This window comes from Hyalella azteca, unplaced genomic scaffold (assembly GCF_000764305.2).
Source record: "Hyalella azteca isolate HAZT.00-mixed unplaced genomic scaffold, Hazt_2.0.2 contig15239, whole genome shotgun sequence".
Lineage (NCBI taxonomy): Eukaryota > Metazoa > Arthropoda > Malacostraca > Amphipoda > Hyalellidae > Hyalella > Hyalella azteca.
This window is the reverse complement of record NW_025945096.1, coordinates 16,791-34,519: the sequence shown is the minus strand read 5'-3', so window position 1 is coordinate 34,519 and position 17,729 is coordinate 16,791. Positions and strand designations below refer to the sequence as shown.

General features: G+C 40.4%; 1 protein-coding gene across 1 annotated transcript in view; it reads right to left on the bottom strand.

Moving 5' to 3' along the window:
• Positions 1-15,418, bottom strand: part of LOC108678414 (myotubularin-related protein 6) — a 60,653-nt gene extending 45,235 nt beyond the window's left edge. Inside the window, exon 1 of the mRNA XM_018166830.2 lies at positions 15,299-15,418. Within this exon, the coding sequence (XP_018022319.1) occupies positions 15,299-15,322 (24 nt within the window). The 5' untranslated portion in view covers positions 15,323-15,418. The remainder of the gene's footprint in view (positions 1-15,298) is intronic.
• Positions 15,419-17,729: the final 2,311 nt, after the last annotated feature.

Sequence of the window (17,729 nt, the reverse complement as noted above, 5' to 3'; positions counted from 1 at the left end):
GATGGTGCACAGCACGATGGCGCACTGGACGGATGGTGCACAGCACGATGGGGCACTGGACGGATGGTGCACAGCACGATGGGGCACTGGACGGATGGTGCACAGCTCAATGGGGCACTGGACGGATGGTGCACAGCACGATGGGGCACTGGACGGATGGTGCGCAGCAATGACTACGGAATTCGGATTGAAACCCGAATGGTGCAGGTACTGTAGTTGGGAAGTACGGTCGAGGCGGCCTAACTAGGAGCCGCATATGCTGGCCGGGCAAAGAGTCGGTCCAAATAGGGACGCTACAGGTGCACTCGAAAATAGTGACAGTAGGTACGCTCCGACCAAATGACAGCTATCGAATGAGAAGAACTAACACGGGCTTCAGGCCGGTAACGCCTCATCATCGAATAGCATGGTTGCCAACCCTACAAGCAGTCGTAAAACTTACCGACACAAAAATAAATTAAAGTAACTGAAATCTTAAAGGGTGAATTTCCCTTACACCACCTGAACGTTCTTGTAGAATACGAGCTCATCGACGCCCGGCGCGTCTGCGGAGGATCTGCAGTCAAGCCACGAATTTCGGAAATGGAGGCGCATTTATTGGCGCAGTCACTTGAATAAGACGTGTTGCCGAGGTCAGCAATAAAACACGCGAGCAGGGAATTACTTAGGCAAGAAAAATGGGCCGGCAAATGTCCAATAAAGACACGAGCAGCCAATAGAAACAATTTTCGAAGAGTCTTCAATACAACAAGTATAACGGGCGCCGTATTAAACACGGTCAGTTGCATTTAACGATTAATTTTGAATGACCGTAAGATCTACTAAGTTAAGATCGTAAGATGGTAAGCCTCGTTTTTCTCGCCTACAATGCAACCATATATAATAAAATTACTTGTTAAAATAAACATGTAAACTATCTTTCCACAGCTTCCTCGGTTCATCCGAAGCCTTTATGAAATCAACGAACAGTTACAAGTTAGGAGCAAGAGGAAGGAAGGTCTACGGCGTCCGAGACGTACGTGTGGCTCACACGCACGCTGTCAACGCTGCAGAACGAACTTTATAGCGTGTAACTTGCCATAATGCTAAATAATATGAACCTCATTATGACAATATGAATCTCATCATAATGGGACAATACTGCCATAGTCATAAATGAAGTTTGATGCAAGACGAACTTTTAACTATCGTGTAACTTGCCATACTACTGCTAGATAATCTGTGGTTCGATCATAATGACAATACGAATCTCATAATAATGGGACATAATTCTGCCATAATCACAAATGAAGCTTGATGCAGGACGAACTTTATAGCGTTTAACTTGCCGCAAGAAAGACACCTAAAAACATGCAAATTAATGGAACCCCGGGCGAGGGCAGCCGCAGGGACCCAAGACTCAACGGAGCAGCTCAGCTTCAACGAAGCCCTACAATGATTGCCCATGCAGACCCTGTAAAACTGGCCGACTAGAACTGAGAGGAGCGTTAAAATGGGCACCGAGAAGTGAGGAGAGGCACGTTAAAATGGGCACCGAGAAGTGAGGAGAGGCGCGTTAAAATGGGGCGCCGAGAAGTGAGGAGAGGCGCGTTAAAATGGGTCGCCGAGAACTGAGGAGAGGCGCGTTAAAATGGGCACCGAGAAGTGAGGAGAGGCGCGTTAAAATGGGCGCCGAGAAGTGAGGAGAGGCGCGTTAAAATGGGGCGCCGAGAAGTGAGGAGAGACGCGTTAAAATGGGGCACCGAGAAGTGAGGAGAGTCCTGTCACACGACGCAACATAATGCAGCACTAATGAGCCGCGGCCTGTCACACGACGCAACATAATGCATGTCACCCGACACCAGCTCATTGGCGGAAGTGTGGAATGCGGCGGCAACGACACTAATAAACCATCGGCGTGCGAAGTTCCTAGGGACAAGTAGTTGGGAAGAACAATATTTGTTATTAATTCTCTCGGTTGGAGCTCTGCCTCCAGAGTTTGAGTTTGAACAGAGTTTGAGAAGGAAGAAGTGCACTAAAATGGAGGAGGGAAGTGTACTTTAAATAAAAACACGTTAAAACACACATATTAAAGCATTCGTGTATAGCAACTGCCGTGACGTAGAATAATAAGACACTCACCCAGACGAGCGGCAGGCTAAGACATGCATCAAAAAGCTCGGCACTCGACTGTTCTGGTCTTGAGATTCACGTGAGCCGGTCAATTAGAATTTTTGATATGAGTTACATGAGAGTGGCTAAACAATTAAATGGCTAAATCATTACGCAATTCTATTTCATTTTATTCGCACAAAAGAATTCCATCAGTATCATGACCGTAACGTAGGAAGCATTGTATTCACTTCAGACTTCACATAGCGGTCTGATCTATTCGGGTATCTATAACATTTTCAGATGGTCGAATATGAGCAAAATATTGTAAGACAATTTTTCAACTGCATGTCCTAATACATTTCAAGAAATAGGTAAAGAGTATAAAAATTATCTCCATTGTTTCATTTTATCATATGTAAAATAAACACGCTTATCCCTATCACTGCTTCCTGTATTCGTACCGTGAAACGGAAAGGACAGATGCACCGTAGAAGATGAGATCCTGCACCATGCATGCAGACGTTCTCTCTCAGTTCCAGACGTCGAGCCACTCTCACGTGACTCAAATCAAAAATTCTAATTGACCGGCCACGTGAATCTCAAGACCTGAACAGTCACGTGCCGAGCTTTTTGATGGATCAGTAAGTCGCAGGACTGATTGGAAACGAGGGTTATTTAGGCGTCGACTGGAGGACACGGGGTCGCATCAACAGAGCAGCAACAGAGCATCAACAGAGCAGCAACAGAGCATCAAGAGAGCATCAAGAGAGCAGCAACAGAGTATCAAGAGAGCAGCAACAGAGCATCAAGAGAGCATCAAGAGAGCATCAACAGAGCATTAACAGAGCAGGAACGCGTCGAAGGGCCGGGGTCGCAGGCAACCTCATCTTGAGGCAACATTCTGTTCTTGAAATTATGAGCTCTATGACGAAACCGTCATATAGAGATCAACGAGGGATTTGATCGCCTTAAAATATGATTAAGTTAAAGCAACTAATTATTGTGAAATATATCAAGGATACAAATTAAATAAATCAAAAGCTTTTGAAAATACGTCATACCTGAGTGCAAAACGTGTATCGCAAGAAACTAATTGAAACAAATCAGAAGCAAACCTGTTATTATATGATACTTAACAATATCGGCTGGCAGTGTCGCGTGAACACGAGAGAACCGAATCAAGGATAAAGGCACAATAATGAGATGGTATATAAGCGGGAGGAAATAGCGTCCGTGCTGTTGGCAGCTGCGCCGTCCTGGCCGAGGTATCAAAGGCAACAGAGGGCAGCCAAATGATGAGCAACGGACGTGATTATTGTGCCTGTCTAAATGATGAGCAACGGACGTGATTATTGTGCCTGCCTAAATGATGAGCCAATGAGTACTTGATTATTGTGCCTGTCAGAATAATGATTCGACGAACAAGGCAAGGTAGGTGAGCGCGACGGCTCCACACTGTGACGTCTCAACCAAAATTGTATAAGCTAATATCGAGAGCCGTTGACACGAATTCGTCACAGTATTTGGTGAATAAACTGAAACCAATTCACAATAGAATTCAGATTTAAAAACGTCATGAAAATTCTTGATTCCGAATGCTACACCCCATTAAAAATCTCGTCAGGTTCAGGGACATCAATGGCGGCTGGACGTCGAAGATTCTGCTTTCATTTGTTTTCCTCCTGAGCCTCCCTGTGAAGCCAGCAAAAATCTAATTACGATAGCACTCGCAGCTCTGCTCGAACTTCCTTAAAATCACAAAACCTTGACAACGCGCCTAAAGAGAGCCACACTCTTTCATCTTTCTCTTATGAAATAACACCGACAAAGGGAAGTGGATTCCCGCTTTCTCCAATGGCGACATGACGCAATTCATTTCTCGCTCTGGGAATTGAACGCTCCCATTCTATTGCTACACTCAAAAAACATGTCGATCTGTATATTAAATTGCACCGAAAGTGAAAGCATGCATTGATAAAAATATTTGGCATTAATTTAGTTACAGTTAAGAGATCCCAGAAACATTTTAAATGTTCTCAAGTTGCTTCGAATTTCTATATATTTAGTTGAACTTTCATGCTCGACGATATTTAAAAGCTGTTTAGTTTGTTAATCATCACTGATTAACAAACACTGATTAAAAATCACTGATATGATTTTTTAATAAAAGCAGAAGTCTAGAGAACATAGCACCAATATTCGATCAATACACGAGTAAAAGCCGTCAGATATGTCCCACACTTTGGTTTATATCGCTCACATATAACTGCGCGGCGCTTTGCAAGAGACATCAAAGCTAGGAAATGTGGACACATTTCCTGCCGTTTCCCAACAACAAATACTACATGAGCTGTTGTACTAATACAATACGTTCAGAGTGCTGGTCAGACGGAAGCCTCACGCGACCCTTTGCTCACGTAATGCAGAGTTAACTTTTGTACCAGCAGCCATTGATACACCTTCTCAGAATACAGCACAACATTTCATCTGAAAACAGGTGCACTCAATATGAAAGCCGTTGCATGTTACTTTTGATAATCCGACCATCCTTGCAATAATACCAATTGAGAGGCTGTTGAAAATTGGAAGCAGAACTGTGAATAATATATAAACTTCCATAACAACACTCCACACCCACTAGCCCGACGTGTTATAACTAGCAACATAGAAGGATCACATTGAATATACTGAGTAGCTCGTGCACGGTAGTAACACAACACAATACATATAAAAGTTTTCGAGGGAATGCACAGCGAGGACTTCCTCGAGATGAGACAGAAATATTCAGAGGACAAAGCCTCGGAGTTGAAAGCACAAGCAGTAACCTGCATCACTGAGCAGCAGATGTGTCAAGGGAAACTCTGCACCGACAATGGAGCTTCGATTTATTTATAAAGCTTTCACTTTTAGGCCGCGCTTGCAAAACCTTCAAAGGCTGCCAGGCTTCCACATAACTATAACCATACGACGCGCCTCGCGTCATCTGTGTTTGGCGTCACCCTTTCGAGGGAAACGGGGGAGAAAATTGCGTTTGCACCTAAATTAAGAAGGAAAGTAACCTTCCTTGCGAACCATGAGCGCCTACCTCCGGTAGTCTAAAAGTACACTCGCCTGTACAGTACAACGAACTTGGTAAATTGATCGGCGATATGGCTTTCCGTAATACAGATCTGCACGAAACTATGAATAGTTTTCACTAATTACAAATCTATAATTTCATCGCGTACGCAAATCAGCATGTCCGAGTTTCGCGCGAAAGTGAATGGTTAAGTTTAAGAATTTGAGCTCAATATTTCTCGCTACAAAAATCCTGCGTATAAAGTTACTCCTGCAACCGTCCTTCTAAACCGAGTTTTCCATCTAAGCTACCACATGTTATATCCACGGGAAGTTAGGGAGGCGCGTAGGTTCGTAAGTGATGGTTCCTGAAGGCAGGAAATCGACCTGTTGCAGTTTTCCGCGTTAATGTCGGGACATCCATCTTGTGAGGCCGGAATTGCAACTCGGCTTCCTTGACGTCGTGCGCTGAGAAACTCGCAGCTTCTGACGCCATATTACAGCAGCACTGAGCTATATTGAAGGTAATAAGCATTGATGCAGAGCGAAGGCTGGCCGTGAAATAAGAAGGAGCAGATCATAAATAATTATTATACGCGTTATAATTATAATTGTAAAGCGTAATGAAATGAAGGATGGAGCTTTCGATGAGAGAAACGTCAGGATTTAATGGAAAAACTATATGGGTAAAATCAATTGAATTATCAGTCTTATATTAGGAAGTGAAAAATATTCCAGTTATCACTGTAAACAACATGAGTGCATAAGTAAACAACATATCATCTGAAAAAATAGTGCAACACGGCGTAGATTACACTTTATACACCCAATAGAACTCAATGGAAAATAAATTAAACATAATAAAGCAACCATCACTAAAACATGTACCAAATGTGCAGTTTAATTTCTGGCACAACACATCATCTAAATGAAAGAAATAAACATCGACGTAACATGTAACACAATCATCGCCCATATCCGCCCCCTACTGCAACAACGCGCGTCCAGGGCCTTCATCACAAAGTCTGAACAACTCGAACATTCGGCACAGCACATCTCGTTTACGCTACAGCGAGCAGTTGCAGGCACAAGCACAATAAACAGCGCTTCTCCCAACCCTCGCTACCAACACCAAACGCGTCAGGAATCCGCTCTAAAATGCCGCTCAAAATTGGGAATTTTAAGCCATGGCTCACCACAGCGTTTCTGTTCTGAGCAACATAAGCTCAGGCGCCCGGCCACAGAAGTTTGCACGGTGTAACGAAAGCAGCAGATTGCCGGAGACGTGCACTGACGTTTATAATAGAGGAGAAATACTCTACACAATGTCTTATCACGAGGGTACTGGAGCAATTGATGCAGCTACAGGCTCGTTTGCTTCAATTGGGATTGCTTCAATCAGCTCATATTTAGTACTATTGAGTGAAAACGATTTATGTGAGATTACATTTGTTTGCAATTTTAGTGTTTGTGTTTGTAAGTTCTATTTTATCTCAGATACTTTGAATTCAGTTCAAATAGTTGTTGTTGACGCGTTTCCGTCGCTAGTTTACCGCCAGTAACTCTTCTTTCGAATCAAGTTAGATTTTAACGATGGCGAATTTTACGTTGAAAGTGAAGATGATTAACACGATGGTCAACATCTAGGGAGCTTGAAGATTTGGTTGAAATAAAGGAAGTAACTATTATAAATCAGTTTTGTATCCTTGACGACTGACTAATTATTAAATTTAGGTCTTATGGAGTCAGATCAAAGAAGAAGAGTTTACTTTTTGCGAGCACCGGGATTGCGAACTGAGGTCGGGTAGATCCTGCATAGCAATTCAAGATTGAAAAATTTGTATAACAATGAAACTAAGAATGCTGGAGCATTGGCGCACATCACGATCATTTTAAAAATGTATCGAGAGTTGAAAACAGGATTGAAGGGCTACATCACAGCGCTTTCAATCAAATAAAATGACTCGACTCTTTCCAACATACAAAACAATAACATTGCTCAGTAAAACCCCGGCAGTACTAAGACTTTTCATCTCGGACTTTTTTTTCCAGTCTCGTCCATGAATGAAGCGCATCCGACGATGCTGCGAGTGCATGACAGGCTTTCACAACCGAGGAGACCTCTCATGCCACAGTATCGAAACCATAGCTAGGCGATGTAAGGATTCTTAGCACGGCTGGTGAACTCCTGCTTACACAGCAACAGCGCCTTCAGGATATTCAGTTACAGTCGTGTAGGTGTTCCCTCACGCAAACTTGTTCCTTTCATCCGGTCTTCGATAACTGCTACAAGTTGTTCACTGGCCTGGACCGGGCGCGGGGCAACAACAACACCAAATTGTTCACTCAGAAGACGAAGTGAGAGTTTGTTTAACCAAACGCGATCAGGCGTAAAACCCTGGGCCGAGATACACTAAAACAAGGCCTCGAGCAAAGTGACAATTTCGCGAGCCCGAAAAACCTATCGATCGAGAGGTGGAAGCAAAACAAGGCGACATCGGCGGCACTGTTTCTTCAAAGGCTTTCATTCTCAGGCTTGCATTCTCTTGGGTACAAAGCGGTGTTTTCGATGCCACCCGAGAAGACTGGAATTTGCGAGCTGAGCCTCTTGGAGTTCCTAAGTAAGCATACAAATATGTCGGAATGATTCCGGGATTACTTACAAGTGTGTATCATCAAGCATGCTCTGAAAATTCGGTGATTCTTAGGAGCCAATTTTACCCCTTACATTCGTTACCCGGCCGTGATGGCAGACATTAATGGAGATGGAAGGGTAGTGTGACCGTATTAGCTTCAAGCTAGTAATATTTGATTCATTCGTAGTAAAGATTGCATTTAGGATGGTAGATTTCGCAAACGCAGGCATGTTTATAATTGTGACAATGAATGGATTTTCGCCGTGACTCAAGACAAATATTAAGTCAAAGATCTCAATGCGAAAATATTACTACTTTATATAAACTTCTATACAGACAAGGCTCACGTACCGACTTGCCCGAGATATTTTGCGCACGAGAGCAATATATCAGGACGACGCCTGAGCATTTGGTGTCGTATTTCCGAGGATCAAGCCAGCCGCTGCGATTTTGGTCTGCATTTGGCAAGTGGCTGAGCTGGATGCCAGAGACGAGTCCAGGCTTTATTCCAGCTCCTTTCAGAGACTTGTATTCCAGGTCGCCATAAGAGTCGGCTTAGCTCAAAGGAGAGGCAGAGGAAATAATGTATTGGTCAGACCAAGAACATGAAAATTATTTTGAGAATAGCTGCTCCAGCAGAAAAATTCCTTAACTGTATAGGTGACGCCCGCGTTGTCGAATTCCGAGATTCTAATATTCACTTTTTGCCTCGGGAAATGTTTAGGGCATTCTACGCTCCTTGAAAACAAACGATGCCCTGTCGAAGAACAATGCTATTTTCACATGTGCATGTAAAGTGTACACGCACCTTATATATAAATTTACGATCACTCAGGCTCACAAAGATTAGTACGCGAACCACGAGAAGAAATGCCAACGTTTTTTCCATCAATTTTTCCATAAATTATTTTTTTTATTCTGCAAATCAAAGTAAAATAACCTTACTCTCGTTGGATAAGTAAGGACATCATCCTCCCATGCACTATATTAAAAGCGATCCTAAAGCATTGCTAAGACGCTCAATATTATTGCGCAATATTTTGATTTGCATAATAATTATGAGCATCTTATAGGGTGTCTACTGTCCAGACGATGCCTCACGCGCCCGATCGAGATACGAGTAATCACGCAGTCTTCGTTAATGCGCACGGTGCGTCCAGTGATGACGCTCCTATTTAAAAAATTTTCGAAAAATATCTAAAACGAAGCTTTCCCAGGGTTTCTCGAGGAAATCTCCGTTATCAGTTCATAATTTCCAACACGGATGTAACTAATTTCGAAAATCAAATTTCAACGGACCTTACACTAATATTGATCAAATCAGCACCACATCATGAGTAATGAACCTGAGCGGATAAACCTATCCAATAAAAATTCCAAGCGTATATAAGCTTGAGAAATTTTTTACGCAACCTTTCTAACTGTATCCTATGTTATGTAATCCTAAAGACACTGTAACCTATAAGAGATAAAAAAAGGAGAATTCAAAAATTCTTAAGCCGGAAATGATGACAAACTCCTAACTGCGAAGTTAATATTCCTGGGAACTGAGTTCAGTCTACGGAGATCTCTATAGCTCGTAAGGGAACTGCACATGCAGAGCTATATTCTCAAACTGGGAAACAACGTAAAAGCGCGGCAAAAATATCTTTTTAACAGAAAAAAAATTCTACAAATTTCAACCAATATCCGACGAGCATAATAGTATAATCGAAAAAAATATATTTCATGCAGGAAGCCTCCAATTCTTTCTTACTTTTCAAAATGCAAAGCAAAACTTTTCAAATTTATTACATAATTTTTCAACTTTCACGTTTTTAACGGTTTCAAAAATAGTTTTGACAATAAATTATAAATTCAAGACAACAACAGACGAGTGGGAACTATTAGGCGAAAAGTGATATTCAAAAATATTCAAGCATATGGATGTATGAAGAGATTTGCAAGATGCCATGCATGAATTCCATTCGATTTGCAGCAAGAAGAGCAAAGTATCACTTGAAATAATTGCTGTGATATTTGCAACACGGAGATCTGGCGGGGACATAATACTTGGTTACAGTGATACTGATCGTGGATCATTAATGGTAACGAATTGCAGGTTTGAATTCGGCTCGAGGAAGCTGTATTTTCAAGATTAATATTTAGGTCTATTCTCTGATTTTCGTTGAATTATTTACACAGAGAATGAAGTGCAGGTAGGGATGATAGAGAATGAACAGCAGTGGCATTAATATAATCTAAGAGAAACAAGAAGATACCTACCGAGAACCTAACAAATTATCAGATCAGAAGCAATCAAATTCAAGCCGCATCCTGTCGGTTCTCTTCAATAACGTTCGTGGGACATTAGTAATACATAAACAGTAAACACACAAACCATACACAACAGTAGTATACACAAACCATACACACCAGTAGTATACACAAACCACACAACATTAGCACAATAATGTACCCTACACACAAAACAACTCTCCTCTGGCCCCCCCAGATGCGCTACGAGCGTCACTCTATGTGTGCATGTCACGCTGCAGCGTGCGACCTTGAGCGCTGACGAGGCCCAGAAATAGACCCCCGTATCAGGGTCACGCTAACAGGGCCCAGAAATAGACCCCCGTATCAGGGTCACGCTAACAGGGCCCAGGAATAGACCCCAGTATCAGGGTCACGCTAACAGGGCCAAGGAATAGACCCCCGTATCAGGGTCACGCTAACGAGGTCCATCAGCAGGCACGTCAACTGCTCCGGCAGATAAGAAACACACAACTGCGATAACGATATAAAGACGCATTACCACGAATTAATGTTGTGATAATAAAGCAGTGTTGAGATGATAATAATGCCAGGAATTACACAGAAGTATGGACGCGGTCACTAGACTGTTTGGGCTGTCGCGGCCGTCGTGTCGCGCGAGGGCGCGGAGCTCCCAGCGTGACGTCCTCACCTACCGACGCCTCGCGGGCAACTAAGACGCGACTGGAGTCACTGGACACCGCGGCCACCACAGCGCGCCACATCACCCACATCGAGATAGCCACAAGGTACCACATCACCCACACCACGGCCTCTACAGCACACCACATTCCCCACACCCCGGCCGCTACATCACCTATACAGCGTCACATCACCACACCACGGCCACCACAGCGCGCCACATCACCCACACCGCGATAGCCAGAGCATCCGCCACTCACAGGTTGTGATGTTGACGCGGCACCAACACAATGCATTTAGTTCGGACAATTTACACGATTACGTTAGTGAAGCAAGATGACTAACACAACTCGACTGGATAATACGAGCCACAAGCTGCGAGGCAAACAGGTAAATAATAAAATGATGACATTATAGGCATAAGTACAGACAAGCCATGGAATAATATTGTACTGGCAACCTTATATAATATTGTATTAGGAATACTATAATATAATATTGTATTGGGAATGCTATAATATAAATTGTATTGGGAATCTTGTCACGTTAACTTCATGCCAGCATCATATGTTGGACTGTGTGAACAGAAACTTCGCACATGAAAATGAACCTCGAAGCGATATTATATTATTGAGAACTGCAACACTGAAGCAAAACACTGCATATCAGTGAGTTTCATTGAATAGTCAAGAGCGTGAGTCTGAATTCATTAATTGAGGGTTTTTTCAGTGCATGCAAGACAAAGAATATTAAGTGACTGAATTTCTTGAATGAGTGCATGAATCGAGTAAATGAGTGCATGGATTTTTTTAATGACTTCATTAATTTTTTGAATAAATGCATGAATTTTTAATAAGTGCATGAATTGTTTTAATGAGTGAACGAATCTTGTAAATGAGTGCATGAATTGTTTTAATGAGTGCATGAATCTTGTAAATGAGTGCATGGATATATTTAATGAGTGCATGAATCTTGTAAATGAGTGCATGGATATATTTAACGAGTGCATGAATATTGTGAATGAGTGCATGGATTTTTTTAATGAGTACGCGACGTCAAAGCTCGTGTACACTCACCTATTGTCAGCGCCGTGAAGCTGAAGTTCACGGCTTTGCTTACCTGCAACAAACAACAATATCACATCTCTTGAACTGAACATTAAAAACAGTGATGGATACGAAATTAGTATAGTGAATCTTTGCTATGAAGGTCAATTTAATGCTACTTCAAAACGTAGCTCTAAAATAATTGTAAGAAATTTGCATCATTCAAGAAGCCTGACTACAAAAACTTCCAACGACAGCATAGCATAGTTGCACTTGTAAATTTAGGTTCTAATTGTGTTCTGTGCTTTCAATTGTATTAACTTGTGACTTTCTATGTATATTCTAGATTCTACGAACTGACGATGGAGCTGGACTCCGAAACGTTTTCTATAAAGATATGAATTTTTGTGGACTATTCTTTGCTTTTGAATTTTCAGCATTAACAATCACTGGCACGAAGTCAATCATTTGATATGAAGCATCAAACATTTAATGCCAGCTGTAGTTACAAGTTCGTACGGAGCAGAGTTTGCCAGTACACTTTGCAACAAGTAACCGCAATAAATATATCAATTGTCTTCAAACAATTGCGACGGCATTAATGATTAAATAGGGCATGTATTGTCGTCATTCAGGCAAACACAGGCAACACGACACGACCAATATATACAGGGCACAACACAGGCAACACGACCAATATATACAGGGCATACACAAGCAACACGACCAATATATACAGGGCATACACAAGCAACACGACCAATATATACAGGGCATACACAAGCAACACGACCAATATATACGGGGCACAACACAGGCAACACGACCAAAAAAACAGGGCACAACACAGGCAACACGACCAATATATACAGGGCACACAACCCGCGCAACACCACAAATCTGGACACACACAACACGATCGATCAAACCGATAAGGTGTGCACGGATGCGCGAACAGTTTTATTGAATCAGTCTGAGCGGAATTAAATTGCATCCAGAGCTGCTGGTACAAAGAGCTCGCTTTTCGCGGAGGAAAGAATCGCTTGTACACAACCATGTAAAACGGGAGTGCCGTTTTGTTTGAACGCGGCTTGCTATATAGGAGATGGTCTTGTTTCTGCAGAGAAACACAAGCTCAAACGGAGTTGTCGATAGCAGGTATTTTCGGGGGTGTATCAGATCATGCAGCGAGCAATCTAACTAAATTGTACAGGATAACAAATCGACAAATGCTTCAGAATATAATACAAAAAAAATTACGCCAAGAAAATAATGACACTTGGCTCAATTTTGTTAACCACCACTCGTTACAACTCAGAAAATCAAACTTGGTTTTCGATATTACCGGTGAATCAAAAATGCAGTAGACAAAAAAAATAAAAAATGCAGTATTCGCAATGTACTAGACTTGCTGAGAACTGCAGTGCAATGAGATTCATGTTAACTACGTCAAGCAAACAAATGAGACCTATTAGGTCTTCTCCAATAAACAAGTCTTTTGTCCAACTGCACTTGGTTATTTCTGAATTTCTGAAGTCTTATGCTTGACAATGGTCAAAATAGAGTCTGCAGCGTTTATCTTGGTATACTATGATTTGGCTGTGGCTGAAACAATGCAAGAGTCAGCTACAGACTACTCTCAAGAGTCAGCTACAGACTAGATAATCAATCATGGTAATAAACAGCAAGAACATACAGGGGTCAGACAAAATAAAGGATAAAGGAAACACCTAATAAATCCACAAAATACATTTTTGTATGGTTTAGGTCCACCTTTTGCGGCAATTACAGCCTCAATTCTCCCAGGTATCGTTATTCGCATAGCCGTTTATTCGCATAAATCGATTCATACAAATTGTGAATTGTTTTTAGAGGAATTATAACCCATTCTTCAGTTAAACTCCCCCCAGCTTTTTTAAAGACGATGGCAGCGGGCTTCCTCGTATCATTGATTCCTCGTAGCATTTATTAACAATTCCAGCTGTATGGATCAGGGCATATCATCTTAAAAGACGGCATTCCACTCCGGAAAGAGTGTTTGAACATTGGATGAACTTTGTCATCCAAAATTCCGAAATAGTAATGGCTGTTGATTCACCATGGCTTACGGTTGGGAGGAGGCAGTGGGGATTCAATGACGTAAACTCGTCTCCAAACGTAAACTCGGCTAGATGTTGGAAATAAGGTAAACGATGATTCGTCAGAGAAAATTACAATTTACAACTGCCTGAGCTCCAATTCTGGAAGTTTTTACACGACTCTAAACGCTTTGAAGCATTTGCATATGAAACCAGAGGTTTTATAATTGCAGCTCTTCTATAGAATCCAGATCTGTTCAGCTCTCGGCAGCCAGTCATTATGGTAACTGCTTTCTGTAGGTGTCTATTGAGGTTTCAGTAATTTTAACAGCCGTGGTTTTTCGATTGTCCCTCACAATTCGATTTAGGTACCGACGGTCTCCCTCAAACAACTTCAACTTTCGGCCAGACCTGTGCTTTGCTGAGGACGTTATTCCTTCTCTTTCAAAGCAGTCATTACCATTGAGACAGTATTTCTAGAAACGTAGGGCATACGGGAAGTTTCTGTCACACTAGCACCTGACATACGGGCACCAGCAATTTGGCCTCTTTGAAACACAGAGAGGTTTGCCATTTATAGGTTAGGAGTTAGGTTATAGACACAAAAAGTTACTAAAAATATGTTTGCAAGGATAAAATATAAAAATTAGCTGCAACAATAAAAAAATGAAACATAAAAATACATCACGTTTTCATTGTTTATTTCATGTTCAAGAAATATGATATCAAAATGTCAGGCATTACCCTTATTTTGTCCGACCCATGTACATGAGTATTACTGAATACAAGAAGAAATACCAGGATTGCTTCAAACAACACTAATTAAATAATATGATACTCAAGCAATTAACAACTCACACACACCAACAAGTCAATCACATTACTACTTAAAAGAGAAACACAATCCAGCCCTTTAGCACTATCAGAGGAAGACATATTGCACGTGTTTATGAAGCTATTTTCCCTTGCTATAATTAAATAGGATTGGAATGCAGCTACAAACAAATGCAATTATAGTCAGGCTGGTGTCCTTCAGGCCAGTGGTTCAAATATCTAAGCCTCAATAAATGTTTTGGTTAAACCATATACATTCTCATTATATATTCTTGTTGATGAGCACTTTGAATCACTAAGTTAAAAAAGTATTATAGTAAAAATTAATATGAAGACATTGCAATAGGTGCTTTCAAATATTCCACTAAAATAGAAGTAAATAAATTTTGAAATCTGCAAATATTATAAAAACCGTTTCCATAGATGTTTCCTAAAATTTAAATAGAGTATTTAGATACTCTCAGGCAGTTACAAATTACAGGATATTGAGACAATAAAATTAGACTGCAGTTTAAGTAAAAGAATATAAAAGAAAAAAATTAATTGCAGGATAAAAAGAAAATTTTCAAGCAAAGTAAATACTAAAAGATGGATTCACTAAAGAAGTTATTCTCACCTTAGGAGTCTTGAAGAGTTCCATTGAAGTGGAAAACAGAGTTCGGACAGATTCAAAAGATGCTCAACACTGAACTCCTAATACAACAGGAGTAATTATCTCAATGATTATACAAACCTGGAAAAAATTATTAGGTTTTTTAGAATACCTATATATTGAACAAAAAAGTCAAATTGTTAAAGGCTAAAACAGAATATTATGAGTTGAATTTTTTTATAAGATTTTTTTGGACATTTGTTTAGCATTCTAGATGTAGGAAGATAGATGACATTGATATATTCCCTCAAATAACTTGAAGAAAAAGAGTTATTTATCTGGAAGAAGTAATATCATGATAGAGCTTTGTGAAATTGCTCATTTACATGCTCACTACATTAGCATGCCAACCACATCAACATATTCAACAGTTGAAGGAAGTGCATTGAACAAGAGCAGCCTGAGATCATAACTTCATACAAAAGCTTACACATAAATTTTCACTTTTTCATGGAGAAGCACCATTTCATAGTATTTTGCCTGGAGCTAGATCTCATGGAGAGTCTGAATGCCCATCCACAGAGCAAGCTTGTATTATAATTATTCAAGTGAAGGTCAATACTTTGCTTCAGTTAATCAAGTTTAATTTGTGAAAGCAATTTCCAGCTTATGGTTAGGATTTAACATTGATAGAATCCAAGTGAAGGCAGTTTGGTTCAAACACCACATGTGTTTGAGATTATGCTGCTAATTCATCATAAAAGTTGAATCCTCATGTTTCCATGTTTTGTTAAAAGTGAAATTCATCATCTAAAATAACAATTTTCAAGTAAAACATCAAAACTAACATCGCATGAATTCCCTCATTTCCATTATGGAACAAAGTCTATCTGTGAAAAGTTTTCTAGAAGCTACAGCCATGAGAGTAAATTAATATAGAATCAAATTACTTTTACACAAGTTTATTTGTTGATATTCAACATCAATAAGTATTTATATCCAATATTATAAATTTGTATAGAATTTTATAAAATTTATTAGGAATTACAGCTAATTTTATGTCAATAATTGCCCACAAAACATATCCAAAAATTATTGCTTCATGGAGGTATGACATCTGACTTCACATGCAATACGTAGCCACACTGTCTCACATGATTACCAGAAGATCCTGTCTCCAACTTTTTAGTAGCATTCAGGCCTGAGTGAACATGCCAGCAAACCCTCCATTTCAACGATATTTTTAATATTTTAGATTGTGATATTATGAATATTTCCAATTGTGGTAAGTTGTACTTTAAATGTCTTGAGATATGCAGTTCTGACGTGAGTGAGTGACATCTTTAGCACTGATGGCAGGAGCTGTGAGGTTTGAAATATGAATAAAGGAGCAAAGTGTCTTTGAGTTGAAGTCATACCAGTAGCTGTGCAGCCTACAAAAGTAGGTCATTGTCATTTTGTCAGTCATTGTTGGCATTTTGCAATGTATGGCAGTGAGTAAAATATTTAGCTATTCAATTTTTTTTAATTTACTTTGTGAATCGCAATTTGCTGACATTTTATTGTATGTTAATATGTGTACATTGTATTGTATATGTGTACATTGTATGATGTATTGTATATGTAATACATGTACGTTGTATTGTTTACATAATAAGTGAAGGTTGTATTATATAGCTCTGAGTCACTCTCTGACAACTGCAAGAAAATGGCATCTTGCTCTGACTTGCTTCTTTGACAATTGATACTTGTAAAGTTATATTTTTTTCTAAACATGAAATTTCAACTTCAAAATGTAATTAAATTTTTAAAATCTCACATCAAAGTTGGCTTTACATTTAATATAAGAATTTTAGGTGACTATTTGTCTTTGATTAAAAACTAAATTATTGAAGTTAATTCCTAGCTTTGGTTGGACTTGATCAGAACTCAGAAGTCCAGTCTTCTGTCACTACCTCCCCCCTCTAATCCTGAAGCCTGAAGAGGCTAAAGGCAGAGGTGGCAGAGGTGACCAAAACCAGGTGGCCTTTGCAGTTTGCCAAGAGTGATAACTGAAAAGTACAACCAATCCTAGAATTGCACTGGGGTTTGAGTTGCTTGGCAGCATACATTACTTCAGCAACTGGCCTGGCCCTGGCAATGATTCGTTACACGCCTACACGATGTAGGCGTGTAATGAATCATTGCTACACGCAATCGGTTGATGGCTTTGATACACTCATTACACTGTACGGTCAAACTGTAAACAGTAGGGTAAACGCGGTATATTCCGACATCGTAGGTAATTCCGTCACCTCTCCAGCTTTTCCTTTATATTAAGCTTTGTTTTAGTTCCATGCATTCATTGATGGTTGAAATGGTGACGTCATACATTTGTGTGTCGAAATACTGCAAAAACACTAGGTCTTGGCCATCTAGTGGGAAAATATTGAGATCCAAAGAGAGACAATGCATG